The sequence below is a fragment of the Drosophila nasuta genome, chromosome 2L (assembly GCF_023558535.2).
Source record: "Drosophila nasuta strain 15112-1781.00 chromosome 2L, ASM2355853v1, whole genome shotgun sequence".
Taxonomy (NCBI): domain Eukaryota; kingdom Metazoa; phylum Arthropoda; class Insecta; order Diptera; family Drosophilidae; genus Drosophila; species Drosophila nasuta.
In genome coordinates this window covers 15,021,789-15,041,269 of record NC_083455.1, presented here as the reverse complement: position 1 = coordinate 15,041,269, position 19,481 = coordinate 15,021,789, and the positions used below count along the sequence as shown (strand labels likewise).

General features: G+C 34.0%; 4 protein-coding genes across 16 annotated transcripts; 1 reads left to right on the top strand and 3 right to left on the bottom strand.

Moving 5' to 3' along the window:
* Window positions 1–69: 69 nt before the first annotated feature.
* On the bottom strand, window positions 70–4,497 carry LOC132798193 (uncharacterized). Its single transcript, XM_060809960.1, has 4 exons — window positions 4,079–4,497; window positions 3,890–3,975; window positions 2,046–2,172; window positions 70–1,946 (listed from the first exon to the last, which is right to left on the bottom strand). Exons 1-4 carry the CDS (start codon window positions 4,167–4,169, stop codon window positions 1,615–1,617), a joined length of 636 nt encoding a protein of 211 aa, XP_060665943.1. The 5' UTR covers window positions 4,170–4,497; the 3' UTR covers window positions 70–1,614.
* Window positions 4,498–6,463: 1,966 nt separating this feature from the next.
* Window positions 6,464–17,806, top strand: LOC132794487 (putative mitogen-activated protein kinase kinase kinase 7-like). Of its 5 annotated transcripts, none has more exons than XM_060804982.1 (13): window positions 6,464–6,576; window positions 14,265–14,573; window positions 14,633–14,809; window positions 14,878–15,016; window positions 15,071–15,578; window positions 15,637–15,955; window positions 16,013–16,189; window positions 16,247–16,388; window positions 16,443–16,735; window positions 16,797–17,087; window positions 17,146–17,316; window positions 17,383–17,524; window positions 17,578–17,804. In XM_060804982.1, exons 6-13 carry the CDS (start codon window positions 15,692–15,694, stop codon window positions 17,718–17,720), a joined length of 1,623 nt encoding a protein of 540 aa, XP_060660965.1. In that variant the 5' UTR covers window positions 6,464–6,576; window positions 14,265–14,573; window positions 14,633–14,809; window positions 14,878–15,016; window positions 15,071–15,578; window positions 15,637–15,691; the 3' UTR covers window positions 17,721–17,804. The 5 variants fall into 5 exon arrangements, with proteins under 5 accessions (XP_060660965.1, XP_060660973.1, XP_060660947.1 ...); XM_060805000.1 differs by lacking the exon at window positions 6,464–6,576 and adding an exon at window positions 6,951–7,016 and having other exon boundaries at window positions 16,039–16,189; window positions 17,578–17,806; XM_060804972.1 differs by lacking the exon at window positions 6,464–6,576 and adding an exon at window positions 14,074–14,173.
* LOC132794443 (mitogen-activated protein kinase kinase kinase 7-like) lies at window positions 6,570–12,983 on the bottom strand. Of its 7 annotated transcripts, XM_060804928.1 has the most exons (14): window positions 12,891–12,981; window positions 12,530–12,829; window positions 12,328–12,468; window positions 12,124–12,262; window positions 11,961–12,070; window positions 11,403–11,879; window positions 11,009–11,344; window positions 8,154–8,330; window positions 7,934–8,072; window positions 7,693–7,880; window positions 7,316–7,636; window positions 7,084–7,260; window positions 6,884–7,022; window positions 6,570–6,832 (listed from the first exon to the last, which is right to left on the bottom strand). In XM_060804928.1, exons 6-14 carry the CDS (start codon window positions 11,436–11,438, stop codon window positions 6,594–6,596), a joined length of 1,752 nt encoding a protein of 583 aa, XP_060660911.1. In that variant the 5' UTR covers window positions 11,439–11,879; window positions 11,961–12,070; window positions 12,124–12,262; window positions 12,328–12,468; window positions 12,530–12,829; window positions 12,891–12,981; the 3' UTR covers window positions 6,570–6,593. The 7 variants fall into 7 exon arrangements, with proteins under 7 accessions (XP_060660911.1, XP_060660894.1, XP_060660902.1 ...); XM_060804911.1 differs by having other exon boundaries at window positions 11,403–12,070; XM_060804935.1 differs by lacking the exons at window positions 6,570–6,832; window positions 6,884–7,022; window positions 7,084–7,260; ... (2 more) ...; window positions 7,934–8,072; window positions 8,154–8,330 and adding exons at window positions 8,845–9,431; window positions 9,485–9,611; window positions 9,674–9,847; ... (2 more) ...; window positions 10,529–10,667; window positions 10,772–10,948 and having other exon boundaries at window positions 11,403–12,070; window positions 12,891–12,983.
* A 65-nt stretch (window positions 17,807–17,871) lies between the features above and the next one.
* Window positions 17,872–19,463, bottom strand: LOC132794513 (mitogen-activated protein kinase kinase kinase 7-like). Of its 3 annotated transcripts, XM_060805030.1 has the most exons (6): window positions 19,020–19,463; window positions 18,732–18,961; window positions 18,638–18,676; window positions 18,406–18,582; window positions 18,199–18,337; window positions 17,872–18,125 (listed from the first exon to the last, which is right to left on the bottom strand). In XM_060805030.1, exons 3-6 carry the CDS (start codon window positions 18,653–18,655, stop codon window positions 17,893–17,895), a joined length of 567 nt encoding a protein of 188 aa, XP_060661013.1. In that variant the 5' UTR covers window positions 18,656–18,676; window positions 18,732–18,961; window positions 19,020–19,463; the 3' UTR covers window positions 17,872–17,892. The 3 variants fall into 3 exon arrangements, with proteins under 3 accessions (XP_060661013.1, XP_060661003.1, XP_060660994.1); XM_060805020.1 differs by having other exon boundaries at window positions 17,874–18,125; window positions 18,638–18,957; window positions 19,020–19,461; XM_060805011.1 differs by having other exon boundaries at window positions 17,875–18,125; window positions 18,638–18,961; window positions 19,020–19,460.
* Between the last annotated feature and the right edge of the window lie 18 nt (window positions 19,464–19,481).

Below are 19,481 nucleotides of genomic sequence, written 5' to 3'. Positions count from 1 at the left end.
ACTTACGTACTAATTAGAACTGGATAGCTTCTTAACGTGCACTTGTGTCTTGCAGCAATTTAGCAAACATTTGTTTTTTGTTTTTTTTTTTTTTTTGTGGGCGTGGACTTTACAGTAAGCACATTATTAAGCTCGCTCTGTTATTTTTGTTTTGTATTTCTTTTAATTTTATTATTGCTTTGTTCAACTTTTCTAATTGCACATTTAATTAACATTTGTTTTCACACTTTTGCTTTTTGTTTTCTTGCTTTGGTTTTGATTGTTTTTGCGTATTTGAAAATCATACAAATTCCATGTAAATTTTGTTAGTATATTTTGAATATTTTTTGTAATTCTTTTTTTTTCTGTTTTTTTGCATGCTTAAGGCGCTGACTTTAGTTATCATTGTTGAAACATTGAAACACCTATCATATCATTAAATTTGCTATACATTTACTTTCGTTTCCCCATTTGCTTTCGATATTCCATTCGTAATATTTTATTGTAACATTTTCAAAATTATTGCAATTTGGTTTTTTCTTGCTTTTCGATTATATATAACAAAAATATAAACCATCTGTATGATCTGCAACAATATTCACACATATTGCGAATCTAATTATGTTGTATCTACCTAAAAATACACATACGAGTCCATATAAAAGATATGATTCCATGAAATAACTACAAGTGGAATGGCGAAACTTATTCCAAAAATTCTTATGAAATAACAAATTAAATATGTAAATAAAAATTACCTTTTTTTATATCGAATTTATGCTCTTGTTAGTTATTTCATGGTGTCATACGACATTCATATTGACTTTTACATATACATACACATATATAAATATTTAAGTATATATTTCCATACGTTTTGCAATGTGAACAATAGAAAATTAAAGGCATTTCGTGAATTTATGACTTAACATTCAGCTCATCAACATTTGCTTAGTGCAAACCAATTACAACTTAATAAAGCCATAACAATCATTTGATTCTCTTTTTTGTGTATATATTATATTATATTATTTTGTATATATTATCTTGCTCATCTTTTCATCATTTTCGATTCCAAGCTCAGAGGAACTTGAGAACTTGAGAAAATGTGTCTCGGTATTTAACATTGAAGCAAACTGAATTGCAAATCCTTGATATACGAGTACTCAGGGTTACTCAGTTGGGAGGGTGCTCGTTGGCCCATTTTGCCACAAACATTTTTAGCCTTTTGATTTCTGTTTTTTGCACATTTCTTTTTGCCTGCTAATTGAAATTCGCCTATTTGCTTTGTGTGTGTGTGTCAATGAATTGCAGTTGTCGCTGTATCTGCATCTTTTAGTAGCTGTAGCTTTGTGTATCGATATCGGTATCTGTGCATTTGTGCTTTGTATCTGTGCTTGCTGTCACTTACATGTCTAGGACTTTTTTTTGGGTGGCTTTGGAGGGTTGTTTTATTCGTTTTTGTTTTTTTTTAGTTCCTCTTTGGGAATTGGTGTGATGGCTTCTCGATGTTGTACAAACCAACGATGTCGTTCAATGGGCACTCGAATATTTACAAAGTAAACGATAAACGTTAAAGGTAACTCAACCTAAATGCAACCAGCGTATTTTCACCTCCACCTCCACCGCCCCGCTTCAGCAGCCCAACAGTGGCCCTGTCAACAGCTGTTGCAATACAAACATTCCGGCGATTGCTGTGTATGTTGTCAACGTTACAGCATCAGCTCCATTGCAATTGTTCTCTTTGCAAATGTCACAGAAGAACTCATCCGCCGGTGATACATCCTGCCCATCGTCCTGTCCATAGCCCTTGCGTCGTTGCTGCTGCTGTTGATCCCGCTCTGGACGCCGTTGCTCGCGATTCCCGTCCTTGGGTATGCTCAGCTTGTGGCGTAGAATTTCGCAAGCATCCGAATCTGCAGTGTCCAGTTGACAAAAGCGTGCTGTGACCAACTTATGAGTATGAGCTAAAATCGTTAGTTAAGGGTTGGGGTTTGGAGGGGGAAAAGCAATATTGATACTTTAAAGCATATGTGATTTATACAACTTGGTTTGCCACTACTTACGATCACGAGCCACAACCTTTTGACAATTCATTATCGGATCCTTGTTGGCTCCGTTGTTAAAGAATGCCACTTTGTTCAAATCAAACAGCCAGGTGTCCAGTGATTTCATTTGTTGCAGCGTGCAGTTCTAATCGAGAATTCCATTTAGAAGTATTTTTCGAATTTTCAACGCATACAATGTATAATGATTAATCAACCAACTGTAATTGTCCACGCGTCCCCCTTTATCGTTCAATGCGAATGCACTGTAATTGCACTCATAATTGCATTTGCAGTGAACTGATTTTATCTTATCAATGTCTTGTTTCAAGCAGTGCAAGCAACATTATCGCCTCCGTCACTATTATCACTATCGTTATCGCTTCTGTTATCGATCTTACGGCGACCTTGCCTAAAGCAATGCATTGGCCGAAAATCATAGTCAACTACACAAAGTCTACTTGGCTGGCTTAAATCTTAATTTACGGGTAATTATAAATAAAAGTTGCTGAATCAGATGTTGAGCACACAATCTCTACAAAGTTTTAATTATACAAACTTTCTAGAGTATCGTTAATCAATTAAGATTTTGTCCGAAGAACTTTTTTTGCAGTTAAGTTTTATAGTTGCTGTTGTTTGTTTTCAAAAGAAAATTGAAATTTATTTTAAACATGGGGTAGTTTAAAAAAATTCTAACGTCTGTTTATTTAATTTTAAAATGTTTTATTTGTTTTTTTATTTGTTTAGAAAATTTGGGCTTGGTAATTTCTTCAAACAAAATTATTTAATGAAGCGCTTGCTCATTTTATTGTTAAATAAATAATTTAATTTAATAATCTAAAATGTTTTTCTGATATTGCAAAATAATAATAAAAATAAATATAAATATTTTTATTAGAAGCTTGAGCAATGAAATAATTATATTTATTAGCGAAAATCCTATTCCTAGTAAACCAAAATTGTTGACGGCAAATTAGTCTAGAGAATCCTTTAAAATTGTGATATAAAAAACTGTCTCCGCCTTTTAAAATAAAACATATTCTGATGCCAAAAAATTGAAATGTAAAAAGTTTGCAAAGTTGATTATTTTAAACTTTCAAACAATTTCAAATTAATTGTTGATTAGTCAATTAAGGTGAAGACTAAACTAAGCAATGAATTATATTATGTTTTCAGACAATCTCGACGCAATTGTTGATTAATCAATTAATGTGAAAACTTTTCGTGCATTTTTACAAAACAGAGTAGCGATAAAAAATGAGAATTTATAGTTAAACTTTAACTAATGGCATTCGAAGTAAGTGAACGAATTTTGTAAAAAGGAAAAATAAAAAGTCGAGAAAATACAAGAAGCTTTTCCAAGCTGTCATGTGGCTAAGATTTACGTTCATAGACTTGTGCGGAAGTAAAGTATTTTTGGGGCCACACATTGCAATGGAGAGATGCCAACGCATTCACTTAACGGTCACGATAGACGACGACAATAGCGACAACGTTGCACGTTTCCGCTTTACGAATCCGAATCCGCATCCGTTTCCGTTTTACTTTCATTTTCATTTTGGCGTTCGTACTTGTTTTTTGTTACTTTTTTTTTTCTTATGGCTGCGTCGGCGGCTTTTCAAGAATTTATGTGCTATGTAGTTTTCAGTTAGTATGTCTTAGAAACTTGGCAAGCAGCTGCCTTGGAAACTTGGCTGGCACTTTGATTAAGGTCAACTACTGCTGATTGGCAAAAGGTTAACCAGAATGCCAGCGTTTTTCGCTAACTATGTTGGATTGGAGTTCCAGCGCTCAACAACAAATCGCGAGCTGATTAATCAGAATCTCGACGGATGAATGATGATGAATTAGTAGTCAACACTTACCACTGACTCAATGCTTGAATTGGAGCTGAGATCAGCGCAGCTGGGATTGTCGCTGGAATCGCAAACATAGCATTTTATGGCTGCGCCTGTGAAGTAGATGATGGTGATGATAATGATACGTTTTTAGTTGCAATCCTTCACATTTGTATACAACAAATAATCAAATGATAACACATAAACAACACACACCCATTGATATACAGCTAATGAGCTGTAATAGCAGCAAAATAGATGACGCCCTCATCAGACACAGATGGTTAAACATATTCACACTTGGCATTTTCTTCCGCTCTTCAACTTATTTATTTATTTATTTTTTTTTTTGGGAAACACACGCGACTTTTGCGATGTCTTCGAGTTGACTTTGATTCTTTGCCAAAATTTGTAGGGACAACAATTTTGAAAAATATTACGTTATATTGACAGCGAACTGCGTGTTAAGCGAACACGTTCTGGCGCTAGCGTTGGCCAACTGCAAACTGTTTAAGGAATTCGGAATTGTGCTGTTGCTGCCACACGAAATCCCCACCAAAAAAAACAGAAAGAGAACAAAGCTACTATCGAGTATGCCCGACGTCTTTCTATGCGATTCAGCTCAAGGCACTGCAAGCACTGAATAGCTCACTTATAAGCCTAAGGGTAAAATCAGAAGAGATCAAAAATATATTATTGTAAATAAATAATTATATTATTTGTAGACTGAGGTGATAACCCTTGGGGTATCAGCAAAAAACATATAGTTGAGACGTATGCTTATTAAATAAATCAATTGCATTTGTATACATATATATAGCATATATAGCATTTTTCTTTATTTACATGTTAAATTATTTTTTTTTTTTTTGAAAACTATAAAACTGGTTGTCATGAAGCAATCATACCCTACTAATCAATGTGAAGCGGGTATTAAAAGGGAACAAAATAACGACGTCATTGGCACAACACGAACGCAGGATGAGACGAGTTCAAGCCGAGTGGAAATGCCGAACGTTGTGGCATGTGGGTGCGGCGCTCTCTCGCTCGCTCTCTCTCTCTCTCTGTCAGTGTCGCTTTTCGTTGCTTCTCGCTCGCGCAGTTCGTCTGTCTCTGTCTGTTATTGCCTGTGGTCCTTTGGTTGCCTGTGCGCTGCGTGGGTGCCTCGGTTGCTTGCGCTTGAGTGGCTATGACAGTAATAACCTCTTGGCTCCCAACATAGCTGCAAGTCACAAGCAACGAAAACGACAGCAGCAGCAGAAAACGAAAAAAGACAAAAAAAAAGCGAAAACAGAAAATAAAAAATTGAAAATAGAGAAGCAACAAAAAAAAAAAAAATGGAATCAAATTATTCAAATTGCCAAATGCATTCTCCAACCAGGCTAAACACAATTGTTTTTGGTTTTTAAGCATTTGCTGCTCTTGAGGATAATCTCTTGCATGCCAAAACTCTCAGCTAGATGCTAGAGTTTCATTATGTATGCATTCTCTGGAGAACACAATGGCCGCCAGAGGATGCTGTAGATGAAACGTTCAGGCCCCGGAGGGGCAATAACAAAGCGCCAACAATTAGTGGCGCCCAAGAGCGTTAAATCCATCCGTTGGCCTCGTGCACGTCCTCGACGATGACTACATAGTGGGTGCTTATTTATCGCAGTTTCCCTCATTTCTTTTCCTCCTCCTCCTCCTCGTTTTCTCCACCCATCCACTCTGGGCGCATATGCAACTGGCAACCATTTCAATTTATCATAAACAATGCGTCTACTGATTGGTATAGGTCACGGCCCTGGCCCAAAGACACAAAAAAAACCAAAAACAAAAATAAAACAGAAAGAAGCGAAAATATTTTTCAAAGCAAAACAATAAATTGCATGGAATAAAAGCGACTCAGCGTCAAGTGCTGGCTAATGGGGTAACTTGTTTTCGCCAAGCGTAGGAGTAAGAATAGAGGAAGTAAAATGGTGGCATTTAGGATTTTTATTGATATTGCATTGCAAAAGCATTGCGCACTTACGACATCCAGTTGTCGGTTGTCCAAAGCACGGGACACATATTGTCCTGGTTGGCAGTAATCCTAATCCTTTGGCTGCTTGTGGTGCCGACCAATTCACTGGTCTCTCTTTGGCAATTTGGTGTTTTCTATTTTAGCAATCCTAAAAGTATGCTACGCATTAAATCACAGTTGGTCAATTTCTTGTTCTATTGCGTGACGAGGAGACATTTAAGTTGGCCAAGTTCTACTATATGTATTTGGCACTTGTGGACGACGCTGTCGGTGGTGTTGATGTCATAATTCTTTTAGCTGTGAGTGCCAAGTGGACTTTGAGCATGACATGGTCTGCATTTTGGCCTACAGGACATAATTAAATATGTTAACGCACACTTCCGTTTCCGGTTGACAAAGGTCAGCGTCGTAAATAAGTCGCTGCACATGAATTATGCTCACCAACTTTGTGTGTGTAAACAGTCGACCATAAACTATTCGCTGCCAGAGTTCTGGTGTAAGAATTGTTTGCTGAAAGTCTACCATAGTAGTTTATTGTTATTGCGTATACTCACCGTTGTACGAAACAAGCTAGCATTGACTTTTTGGTTGACATAAGTAAAACAGTAATTTATTATACCAAAGTGCTTGAAACTCAACACATTTAGGAACATTGAAGATTTAAACGCCTGAAACTAAAAAATATAAAACACCAAAGTATAATTGTAATGTAAGCAACGTAATTTATTAATCTTCACCATTCTTTTGATCAGTTTCCCTGTCCGGAATCTCAATTCTCAGTGCTTTAGAGCGATGTAATAAAAGGGGATACTTGGAAAATATCGCAGGATCCATTTGCAATAAAAGCGACAGAGTTTTCGTCGTCGGTCGGTCCTTTGGATCACGATACCAACAGTGTTGAATAATACTTTTGATGTGCCACGAATCGGGATAACAATCAATTTTTTTAATATTTGGTAGATCACCTAAAGCGGAGGGAAATTAAATCAATGCTGATTATTTTTGAGTTTTCTTACCATTATTGATAATTTCTTCGATAGCCAGCGAATGCGTTATTTTGTCGTCGTCAAACGGTTTCTTTCTTACCAATATTTGCCAGCATATAATACCAAAGATGAAAACATTCGTTTTCATTGCGCATACTCCAAGGTAATCCTAATTTAATAAAAATAATCTAAATTTGATTTCGAATGATGTTGAAAAGTATAATACATACAAGTGCATTTGGATCTTCTCCCTGATCAATGGCGCCCATTAGTTTGGGATATAAGGCAGCTCTTTTAATTAAACCATAATCTCCAATTTTTAATGTTTTATATTTGTTACAAAGCAACAAATTTTGTGTTCTTAGAGCTGAATGTAGCATGTCTTTGCTATGCAAGTAGTCCATACCCTATAAGTAATTTGAAATGGATTATTCAACACACATTGGATACAAGTTTACAAACCTTCGCACATTGCATCATCCAATTTAGTTTGCCAACATAACTAATTTCGTGTTTCGATCGATACAAAAAATCATGGAGGCTCCCACAGTCTGCATACTGAATGAGCATACATATTCTATTGGTATATGTCTTACAAACATCATAAAATGTTAGAATATTTTTGTGGCATAGACATTTCAGATGACCGCTGAGATCGAGAATATGTTTTTCTATGTCTATATTTGAAATAACATCTTGTATTACTTTTGCTGCAACGCATTTGCTGTGACTTTCAGTTCGCCAACGAACTTTGTAAACGTCACAATAGCTGCCACGTTCGATCTGTTGTTGAAATACAATATCATTAATAAATATTCCACATGATTACATTAGCTTACCATTTCTATCATTTCAATATCGTCGATGCATAAACTTGTATCATTTTTGCTGTTAACATTAATATCACAAATCACTTCCTTCATACTCGGCCGCATCTCTGGATCTTGATCCCAGCACTCTTCAATACTTTGTTTGATCAAATGCGAATTTGCAAATGTCATTATGTCATTTACATTCGGACGCACACCTGAAATAAATGTCAATTAATAAGAAATGCAAGAGATATTCGATTATTTGTACCTTCTACAATTTTCTTTTGGATTGCGAATGGATGCATGTCCTTTAAGTTCTCGAAAGGCTTCTTCCTTGACATGACTTCCCAAAATATAATCCCAAAGCTAAAAACGTCACACTTTTCCGTGTATTTCCCATCTGCGTTCTATATAAATAAAATAATCAAAATGAAATACTAGCGACCTACTCGTATATATATTTAAATACAAAATACAAGTATACTTACCAGAAGTTCTGGGGCCATATATCGAATGGTTCCAATGAATTCCGTATTAATAGTAGTAAGTTGTTTTACTGTCCCAAAATCGCATATTTTCAACGTTCGATACTTATCGAAAAGCAACAAGTTCTGAGTTTTGAGATCCCGGTGTACTGTATTATTACTATGTAAATAATCCATTCCCTAAAGAGAAAGCATATCGAATTTAATAACTAAAAAAATATTAAAGATTTAATGCTTACCTTGGCACATTGCGCCATCCAGTTTATCTTGTCAACGTAGCTAACGTCGTTATCTGAGCAATGCAAAAAATTGTAGAGTGATCCACAATCTGCAAATTCCAAAAGCATACAAATGCTATTGTCAGGATCTTTTGCGACTCCATAGAGCGTGACAATGTTCCTATGATTAAACTGTTTTAGATTCCGAATTTCAGTCAAAACCTCTGACTCCTTAATTCTTTTTTCCGTTTCTGTGTCTGAAGTGTTTTCTTGAATTATTTTTACTGCAATACTCTTAGTTTGCCAAATTGCTTTGTGAATAACACCATAACTACCACTTCCAATCTATGGGAGAAATTTAAAAATTAATAAAATATGTAATGCATTTATGAATGAATGAAATTCTTTTGTTTTTACCTTTTTCCCCAAATGAATATCGCTGTAACTCACGTTAATATCTACGTTGTCCATTATTGAGTACGACAAACTGACTAAAGTTTTTAATCTACTTTTGCTTCTTTCTTGTCGACTTGTTTATTACGTTGATAAGAAATTCTTATCGATAAACTTAACACTGTTATATATACAATTGCGGATGTTTAGGTTTTTTTTTTGTATTATTGCACATTATTCATATATGCAATTTCCGGTAATTGTCCCATTGTATATATCTAAGTGTTTGGAATTGACTCAGAAAAATCCCGCTGATAGACAGAGCAGACATACAATATATGCATATGCATACATATTAAATTGTATTAGAATGCCTCATACTGCCTATATTTAAGAACTCTCAACGCTTTTAAACATATATGTTTACTATAATTAAGGCTTTTTGTTTATTGCAAACTAAAATCTGCATCGCAAATATTTGCCAATGGTTCAATACGGTTCACTAGATCAGGAAATATGGTAAAGACTTTGGGATCAAAGTGGAGCTGAACAGACAATTTATTAATCGTAGGGCGATTTTCTGGATATCTCGCGAAGCACTTATTAATTATGTATTTGATGTGATCCGAATCCTCATAAATAGGTAAGGCATCCACGTTAGGTCGACCACCTGAATTTTTTAAATATTAGAAGAATAGATATTAAATGGTCAATTTTTCTCACCACTAATTATAAATTTAGAGATATCTGATGGATTGATGTCATGGAAGGGTTTCCTTCTACACATTACTTCCCAGAAAATAATTCCGAAGCTAAAAACATCACTTTTTTCCGTATGCTCATGTGTTTCCTACATAAATAGAATAAATTAAAATAAAAATATTGTACAAATATTGAATTATACTTATGTACATAAACTTCTGGAGCCGTATAATGAACTGGGCCAATAAACGTATCACTTAAATGAAGTGGCTTCACTGCAATAAATTCACCGATTTTCAATGTACGATATTCATCGAAAAGCATCAAGTTCTTTGATTTCAGGTCTCGGTGACTTATTCCTATACTAAGCAGATGTTCCATACCCTGTAAGGAAGTGGCGAACATATACAATAACTGGATAAATGCAGATAATAATAACATACCTTGACAAATTGAAGCATCCAATTTAGCTTTACAATATAAGAAATTTTGATTTCCGTATGATGTAAACAATTATGAAGTGATCCACAGTCTGCAAGCTCAAAAAGCAAGCAAATTCTGTTGTCGTGCGTTTTTGAGACGTCATATAATGTTGCAATATTCTCATGCTTTAAGTTCTTTAGATAGTAGATTATGCTGAGGGTACTTTGTTCATATTTGAAATCCGGAATGCAACTTCTATTAATGTGCGCGGCAACATCTTTGTATTGGCCTTCGGTATACCAAGTTGCTTTGTAGACTTCGTTATATTTACCGCTGGCAACCTACATGAAAATAAAATCTCTAATGTAATTAGTTAACTTGGAATGATTGTCCAAATTTACCATTTTTCCTAACTCTATGTCATCGTAGTTTACATTACAGTAAACTATACGATTAATTTTGAAAACGCCAATCAGTTCTTTTATACTGGGCCTAATTCCAGGATCTTCTGCCCAGCACTCTTCGATAGTTCGTTTAAAGCAATCCGAACCTTCATAAGTTATCGCATCATATATATTTGGACGAAGACCTGGAATAGAAAACAATTAATAAGAATTGCAAGGGATTTTCAATTATTTGTACCTTCTAAAATTTTCTTTTGAATTGCCAATGGATGCATGTCCTTTAAGTTCTCGAAAGGCTTCTTCCTTGACATGACTTCCCAAAATATAATCCCAAAGCTAAAAACGTCGCACTTTTCCGTGTATTTCCCATTTGCTATCTAAGAGAATAAAATAATCGAAAAGAATCGAACACAATTGACTAAGTATATAATATATACTATATACGAGTATGTATGTATATCTACAAACTAAATATACTAACAACAAGTTCTGGGGCCATGTAACGAATAGTTCCAATAAATTCCGTATTAATCGTAGTAAGTTGTTTCACTGTCCCAAAATCCCCTATTTTTAATCTTCGATATTTATCGAAAAGCAACAAGTTTTGAGTTTTCAGATCCCGGTGTATTGTATTATTACTATGTAAATAATCAATTCCCTAAAAAAGAAAGCAAATCGAATTCAATAACTAAAGAAATATTTAAGATTTAATGCTTACTTTGGCACATTGCGCCATCCAGTTTATCTTGTCAACGTAGCTAACGTCGTTAGCTGAGCAATGCAAAAAATTGTAGAGTGATCCACAATCTGCCAACTCGAAAATCATGTAAATGGTATTGTCAGGATCTTTTGCGGCTCCATACAGTGTGACAATGTTCCTATGATTAAACTGTTGTAGATTCCGAATTTCGTTCAAAATATTCTTCTTCTTATTAATAATTTCTGTTTCGGAATCTTCATTGTTTTCTTGAATTATTTTGACTGCAATTTTCTTTAGTTGGTCATTAGCTTGCCAAATTGCTTTGTGAACCACTCCATAGCTGCCGCATCCAATCTAAAATATAATTATTAATTGATTTGTACGTAAGAGAAAAATATTATACTCTTCTTACCCTTTTTCCCAATTTTATGTTACTCACGTTGTCCATAGTTGACTAACACAAGCTGACTAAAAGTTTTTAATCAATTTTTGACGGTTTGTTGACAAATTGCTTATCACAATGATAAGAAATTCTTATCGATATCTGGCAATGAAGTTGTGATCGATGTTTGATGAGTTTCAGTATATGTAGGTTCCTTAGAAATTATAATTATATTAACCTGGGATAATATGTAGAGTATAACGATATTTATTAGAAGCATTATGCACTAATTACAACCTTAATTATACCCGCTACCCATAGGGTAGAAGGGTATTATAACTTTGTTCCGGCAGGAAATGTATGTAACAGGTATTGTCGAGCACACTCGACTGTTGCTTTCTTACTTGTTTTTTATGTTTGTAATTTGTTCAATTAGTACTATTCAATATTAGATGTTAATATGTCGCCATCCTGTTTTAGAAATCGAAAATCTTCTTCACATATGTCCTGCAACGGTTTAGCCGCAGACATTAAGTTAGGAACACAGATAAACGAATAGGGATCAAAGCCAAGGTAAAATGCCAGTACCTTCATTGTCGGCCGCTGAGATGGATCGTCTTTCCAGCACTCTTCTATCATGAGCTTAATGTGAGTGGAGTGTTTATAGCTCTTAATGTCATTTAGGTTCGGACGTTCACCTGTAATTATTATCAATTATAACTAACTGCTGAATATTTTAAATTACTCTTACCATTAATAATTCTTATTTGGATAGCTATCGCATCCATTAATAAATAGTTATGAAAGGGCTTTATCCTAGACATTACTTCCCACAAAACAATGCCAAAGCTAAAAACATCACACTTTTCCGTGTAACATCTTCCTCCCATCTGTATAAATAAATGATATCAACTGTAGGGATTTTTATCCTTATAGAATATAAAATTATTCATACAGAAATTTCTGGAACCATATAAAGATCTTTCACTGTACCAAAATCGCATATTTTTATGGTACGATATTTGTCAAATTGCAAAATGTTTCGAGACTTAAAATCTCGATGGAATTTTTTTTTGCTATATAAATACTCCATTCCCTAAAGATAAGAACGATCGGATAATAAATCCATCAAAAACATTAAACAATATTATTCATACCTTGACAATCTGCAACATCCAATTCATCTTGACGTCGTATGATATTTCAATATTCTTATTGTTATGCAAGAAGTTGTAAAGTGATCCACAATCTGCGTATTCAAAAATCATGCATATTCGAGTTTCAAGATTTTTTGCTAATCCATAGAAAGTGACAATATTTTGGTGTTTAAGAACTTTTAAGTTTCGAATCTCTCTTAAAATATCACGTTCATTGCTTTTAATAATTTTAATAACAATGTCTCTGCTCTCAGTTATCCAATGTGCTTTGTAAACATCACCAAAGCTACCAAAATCAATCTATAATCATTAATAGCATTAGTAATGTTGTATGTTAATAAAATAAATCTAAATTACTTACAAAATCACCTAAGTGAAGATTCTCGTAGCTCACATTAAAATCAATGTTGTCCATTGTTGACGTTGACTCACGCAATGAATGCAACAATATTTGATGATGCGCTCTTTACGCTGATAAGAAAATACCGATAATTTATTCTCATATTTACGTTTTAAACGATGTTTCTATAGCTATTAATTTAATCCGCTGTTGCATACTTTTAGGCAAAAATAATTTTGATTTACTTATTATTTTTATACCCGCTACCCATAGGGTAGAAGGGTATTATAACTTTGTGCCGGCAGGAAATGTATGTAACAGGTAGAACGAGGCATCTCCGACCCTATAAAGTATATATATTCTTGATCAGCGTCAACAGCCGAGTCGATCTAGCCATGTCCGTCTGTCTGTCTGTCCGTCTGTCCGTCTGTGTGTCTGTCCGTCTGTCCGTATGAACACCTAGATTTCAGAGACTATAAGAGATAGAGCTATAATTTTTTTTCGACAGCATTTGTTATGTTTGCACGCAGATCAAGTTTGTTTCAAATTTTTGCCACGCCCACCTCCGCCCCCGCAAATCAAAAAAATCGAATAACAAGCGTAATTTTAAAGCTAGAGTTGCGAATTTTGGTATATATAATAATAGCTATAGTAGTTAAGATTCCTAAAAATTTGGTTGCGATCAGATAAAAATTGTCGAAGTTATTAAAGAAATACTTTTGTGTGGGCAAAAACGCCTACTTACTAGGGCTCTTATTTGCCTTGGCTGACAATCTGGTATATTGTGCCGTCTATGGTATATTTTGAATGCGGCACTATATCGATATACCAAACATACCATTTGGTATATTTTTAGTATTTTTCAGTATATTTTGAGAAAAATACCGCAAAATATATTTCATTTATTCAAAATGGGTAGCGGGTATCTCACAGTCGAGTACACTCGACTGTAGCTTTCTTACTTGTTAAAATTTGTGAATATGAGAGTACCCTTTTTAAATTAAATTTATTGAATAACAAAGATGTAATTATGTTTTTCAAGAAGTGCATAGTCATTTGCTTAGTGAAAATTATTAATCTTTATATTTTTATTTGATTTAGCGTTCACTTTTATTTGGCTTTACTGTTGAACCTTCTTATCTATCCACTTTCATATCTCGACATTTTTGCTTCGGCATTGACATTTCATATTAATGTTATGAGTCAAGGTGTACACCTAAATACAATAATAATTTAAAGATATTATTCAGAAGAGTGAAATGGACATTAATGTAAACTTCGACGATCTAAAATTTTGCAAAATTGTAAGAAAAGACAAAAAGACAAAAGAAAGAAGCACTTTAGCACTTTCAGTAAACCAAAAATACATTTAATCATTTTGCTTTATCTATTTAGATTACAAGTGGTGGCTTTAGTGATGTGTACAAAGCATATTGGCAAGCTAAAAATCGTAGAATAGAAGTAGCTGTGAAAATAATTAAACCTTTGGTTAAAGCAGATGACATTCTTAGAGAGATCCTCAAACTAAAACAGTTTAATCATCAGAACATTGTAACATTCTTTGGTACCGCAAGGAAGCTCGATAATAAAATTGTTTTGATCTTTGAGCATGCGGACTGTGGATCTCTTTACGATTTCTTGCATCACAAAAATATGCAAGTTTCCTACGTTGGTAAACTAAGTTGGATGCTTCAATGTGCTAAGGTTTGTTTATAATGCCGTGTTTTTAAGAAGTGACAGTAGATTCTTTTCTATTTTTTTAGGGTATAGATTACTTGCATAGCAAAAACACAATTCATCGTAATCTCAAAACACAAAACTTGTTGCTTTTCAACAAACATAGAGTATTGAAGATATGCAATTTTGGCACAGTAAAGAAATTCGCTATGAAAAATACTGAAGGCACTGGAACATTCAGTTATATGGCTCCAGAAGTATATGTAAGTCTAATATCCCATGGAATTATGTTAAAAAATAAATCAATACACGACTTATGTAATAAACACAGGATGATAGCGAAAAGTACTCGGAAAAGTCTGATGTGTTTAGCTTTGGAATCATTGTCTGGGAAGTAATGTCAAGGCTAAAGCCTTTCTACGAGTTAAACAGTGCCTTTCATACAACAATTCAAATGGAAATTAATAAGGGTAAGTCAAAAAATCCCATATTTACCGTTAATGCTCTAATGTTGGCCATTACAGGCGTACGTCCGAATGTCAAAGATATGAGGAGTTATAACAACTTCGAGCACATTATATTCATTATCAAACAATGCTGGAGCCAAGATCCAGATCAACGACCCACAATGAAGGAACTGATATTTTTCCTTGGCTTCGATCCAAGATCGTTTCGCTACAATCCTAACTTACTGTTAACGGGGAGGCCATTGCGAGATATATGTGATGCAGACTTTAGAGTTTAATAGTTAATACGATCGCAACACACATTTACAAAACTAATATGAAATACTTAAATACTCGTAATATCAATCGAAATGAAAGCGTTTTCTTATCAATTCTTGTTGGGTTACTGATGAGATAAGGCTGTACTGAGAAGTTAGTCGTATTTACAATTCAAGCAGACAAGTCACTTCGCTGCTTATTCGGTTCAACATTTTTCCTAAGAACAATTTATATAATTTTTAGTATTTTTAGTGCGTTTGACATGGCGCGTTCAATAGATTGGAATGATTTAAGTGTCGATAAAATGGTAATATTCAATTTTCAATGATTATTAATTAATTCCACAATTAATAGAAACTTAACAGATTAGAGGATGGGGTAGTTATGGTGATGTATACGTAGCAACTTGGAAGTCAAAAGATGGTCCACAGAACATCGCGATTAAAAAAATTTAGACCCTTTATGGAAGACCTCGCAATTGAAAAAGAATTCGGTTTGTTATCGTTGGCCAACCATGATAATATTGTAAGGTTTTTGGGTATCACAAAAGATGGGGACAATAAAACGGTCATGGTCATGGAATACGCAGAATGCGGTTCACTTTATAACATGCTCCATAATAATGGAATAAGCTTGGCTTATACACGAAGGAATGGAATTGGCTGGATGCTTCAATGCGCCAAGGTAAATTAAAAAAATTCATAATTGAATAGCTTTCTTATTCGTCAATCTAATTAATAGGGTGTTGAATACCTTCATAAATTTAGTCCGAAAATTCTACATCGTGATCTAAAACCCCAAAATTTACTACTTTTCAATGATTGTCGTACATTGAAAATATGCGATTTTGGCACAGCTAAGGAATTGGCTACCAAGATGTCAAATGGAGTTGGCACTGCTCGATATATGGCACCAGAGGTACGCACTCTTCTGAGTTAGATAAATATTGTACTAATTCAGATTACACAAAATAAGGTCAGTATAGAAAACTCCTACACTGAGAAATGCGATGTTTATAGTTTCGGCATCACATTTTGGGAAGTAATGTCAAAAAAGAAGCCATTTTATCACTTGGGAGAAACTGTCGACTTTCATATTCAAAAGAAGGCCATAGAAGGTAATTTTTAAAATGTTGGACATATTCATTTACTTACCATTATTGCTTTTGTAGGCGACCGTCCACTCATAAATGACATACAAAATATGGACAAATCTGATCTGATAATAAAACTTATAGAACAGTGTTGGGATGGAGATTCTAAGCAGCGACCAGCAATGCAAGACGTTATAAGAGATATACATTTTTTGTATTCAAACAACAAAGAATACTGTAACATGAAAGAGCTAACTTTAGAGGACCTGGACCTCTCTGAAAATCTGAAAGTTTTAGGAAATATAGGTATTTCCGGATGTGAACAGAGCGCAACTTCAGAAGTTATAACGCCAAAAGTCATAACAAAAGAGGTATTTGTTTTGCTTTAAATAGAATGCACAAGTTATTTACATATTTTCTTATAATATGTAGTACATTGGCTCAGGAACATTTAGTGACGTTTTTAAGGCAATTTGGAGAACAGAAGAAGACGAGAAGATAATCGCAGTAAAAATATACAGGGGCAGAGTTTTAACAGAATCAACATTTGTTTCACGACTTCGCCATAGGAATATATTGATATATTATGACATAAGAACTAATACAGATCGCAGAACATGTCTACTCTCGGAGTATGCTGATTGCGGAAATCTCTATAATGCTCTACATCTAGGTGATTCTTCATATCAAAATGCTTTAACATGGATGCTTCAATTGGCCAAGGTAAATTTTATTAATTATCTTTGAATCGTGCAATAAAGTATTCTCTTTGAATTTGTAGGGTGTCGCATTTATGCATCAACAAAACATTATTCATGGCGATCTTAAACCAAAGAAACTGCTTCTGTTTAACAATTATCAGACTCTAAAGATTTCCTTATCGGATTTCATATGTATTAAGCCTACAACAATGACGAAAATGGTTGGAGAGTCGTATTACATGGCACCAGAAGTTTGTATTTTAAAAGAATAATTTAATAGATACGAGTATAACTGATGGAAATATTGTTCTTCCTAGATTGTAGAAGGGTCGAAGTACACAGAAAAGTGCGATGTTTATAGTTTTGGGATAATACTGTGCGAGGTGATTTCACGAAAGAAACCGTTCTACAATCTGGAGAATAAAACCAGTTACTTTATTTTAAATAAAGTAATAGAAGGTAAGATACCTTTGATAATTTTATTTTAAGCTTATCATTTTATGCCTCTGCAGGTCTGCGGCCTGATCTGAATGTTGTGAACGGCATTCAACATTCTGCACAGATAAAAATGTGGATTACCAACTGCTGGGATGCAGACCCAGAGAAGAGGCCCACTATGCATGAGTTAATGACGAATTTTACACATATTGCATAAATAAATATTAAAAATATTAGTTTAAATATTTATCTTTTTATAGAAAGAAATAACAGTTAAAGGCTATACATAAAAGCTTTCAAGCACAGTTCAAGCAAACTCTCGTTAAATAACCGAATACATCGTTTAAAAAATGTTAATTTTTTATTGAAATTCGTACAAAAATATCTTATTAAGGAAATTTAAAGTCTTCTTCACAAATATCTCTCAATCTATCAATTTCAAGCAATAGATGTGGATTCTTGCTATAAACTCGAGGCTGAATGCCAAGAATGGTAACCAATCTTCTCATGGTTGGTCTCATTAGTGGCTCTTTATCCCAGCACTTTTGAATTAACAGTTTTATGTAATTCAAATTCTCAAACTTTTTAAGTTTGTCAATATCATCTATATTCGGACGCTTACCTTTTTGTATAGGAAAAGATTATTGAAAATATAGAATTATAGAAAATTGCTGTGTTCTTTAATTCACTCTTACCATCATTTATTTTTCTTTGTAAAGCCATTGGTTCCATGTGCTGAGAGTCATAAAAGGGCTTCTCTCCAGACATTACTTCCCAGAAAACAATGCCAAAGCTAAAAACATCACACCTTTCCGTGTAACTCCCTCCTTCATTCTGTATAAATTGAAGAATCCAAGTATACCAGTGTTTTACCTGATTAACATAACATTATATATACTTACCCATATTTCTGGAGCCATATAAGCAATTGTCCCAATACCTTCCGTATTAACCGTTGCGAGTTCTTTAATTGTGCCAAAATCACATATTTTCACCGTACGGTATTTGTTGCAAAGCAAAAGGTTCTTAGACTTAAGATCCCGATGGACCTTTTTTTGGTCATGTAAGTATTCCATGCCCTAAGAGCAATCGAATTCTGAATACGAATCACATTTTAAAGACAATTCAGCTTACCTTCGCTATCTGGCTCATCCAATTAAGCTTTCCATCTAGTGTTATTTTTATATTCGATTCATGCAAGAAGCTATAGAGTGAACCACAATCGGCGAACTCAAAAAGCATGCAAATTCTATTTTCGGAATCTTTTGTTACTCCATAGAAAGTGATAATATTCGGATGATTGAGAACTTTGTTGTTTTTAATTTCATTTAAATTTGCTTTTTCATTATTACTATTTCCTGCATTTTTTATGAAGCGACGAATTTTTTTAACAACAATCACTTTGTTTTCAGTTCTCCAATGTGCTTTGTAAACATCACCAAAGCTACCACCGTCTATCTATAATGAGCAATAAACAGCATGAATGATTAATGATCAAAATGACTATAAAACTTACAAAATCTCCCAATTGTAGATCGCCGTACTCCACATTAAAATCAATGTTTTCCATCGTTGATTGTCGCAATACTAAATCTTACTAATTCTTTTAATAAATTTAAGCTGATAAGAAAACATCGATAATTCGTCATTGCAATGATGGGATTATTAAAGACATTCACACGATATTTTTAAAGCGATGAACTCAATTGCATAAATCAGTTGCATACTTTTAAGCAAAAGTAAAATAATGCACAGCTTAATGTCACTTATTCAAAAAAATCTGTTTAGATTGCTTATTCACTTTTAAGAGATAAATAAAAGTGAAAATCAACGATTTTGTCAATAAATTACAAAGCCCTGAAGAGCAGTAAGGTAAATAATGTTTGGACAACTCAACATGTTTTTTCTTTGAAGAGAATAATTTAATCAAAATATCTAATATAAGTGTGAATAATATATAACATACAATTGACATATA

Excerpts from the sequence above, each read along its gene's own strand:
- LOC132798193 (XM_060809960.1), bottom strand. The coding sequence starts at position 4,169 with ATGCCAAGTGTGAATATGTTTAACCATCTGTGTCTGATGAGGGCGTCA. Across the intron at positions 3,976-4,078 it reads CATTAGCTGTATATCAATGG|GCGCAGCCATAAAATGCTAT; the intron begins GTGTGTGTTGTT and ends TCTACTTCACAG. Across the intron at positions 1,947-2,045 it reads AAAGGTTGTGGCTCGTGATC|CTCATACTCATAAGTTGGTC; the intron begins GTAAGTAGTGGC and ends TAACGATTTTAG.
- LOC132794443 (XM_060804903.1), bottom strand. The coding sequence starts at position 8,839 with ATGGACAACGTAGATATTAACGTGAGTTACAGCGATATTCATTTGGGG. Across the intron at positions 8,331-8,389 it reads GGATGGCGCAATGTGCCAAG|GGAATGGATTATTTACATAG; the intron begins GTAAGCATTAAA and ends CTTTCTCTTTAG. Across the intron at positions 6,833-6,883 it reads CGAAGAAATTATCAATAATG|GTGATCTACCAAATATTAAA; the intron begins GTAAGAAAACTC and ends CCTCCGCTTTAG.
- LOC132794487 (XM_060804990.1), top strand. The coding sequence starts at position 15,692 with ATGGTCCACAGAACATCGCGATTAAAAAAATTTAGACCCTTTATGGAA. Across the intron at positions 17,088-17,145 it reads GGATGCTTCAATTGGCCAAG|GGTGTCGCATTTATGCATCA; the intron begins GTAAATTTTATT and ends TTGAATTTGTAG. Across the intron at positions 17,525-17,577 it reads TTTAAATAAAGTAATAGAAG|GTCTGCGGCCTGATCTGAAT; the intron begins GTAAGATACCTT and ends ATGCCTCTGCAG.
- LOC132794513 (XM_060805011.1), bottom strand. The coding sequence starts at position 19,073 with ATGGAAAACATTGATTTTAATGTGGAGTACGGCGATCTACAATTGGGA. Across the intron at positions 18,962-19,019 it reads ATCTACAATTGGGAGATTTT|ATAGACGGTGGTAGCTTTGG; the intron begins GTAAGTTTTATA and ends TGCTCATTATAG. Across the intron at positions 18,126-18,198 it reads ACAAAGAAAAATAAATGATG|GTAAGCGTCCGAATATAGAT; the intron begins GTAAGAGTGAAT and ends CTATACAAAAAG.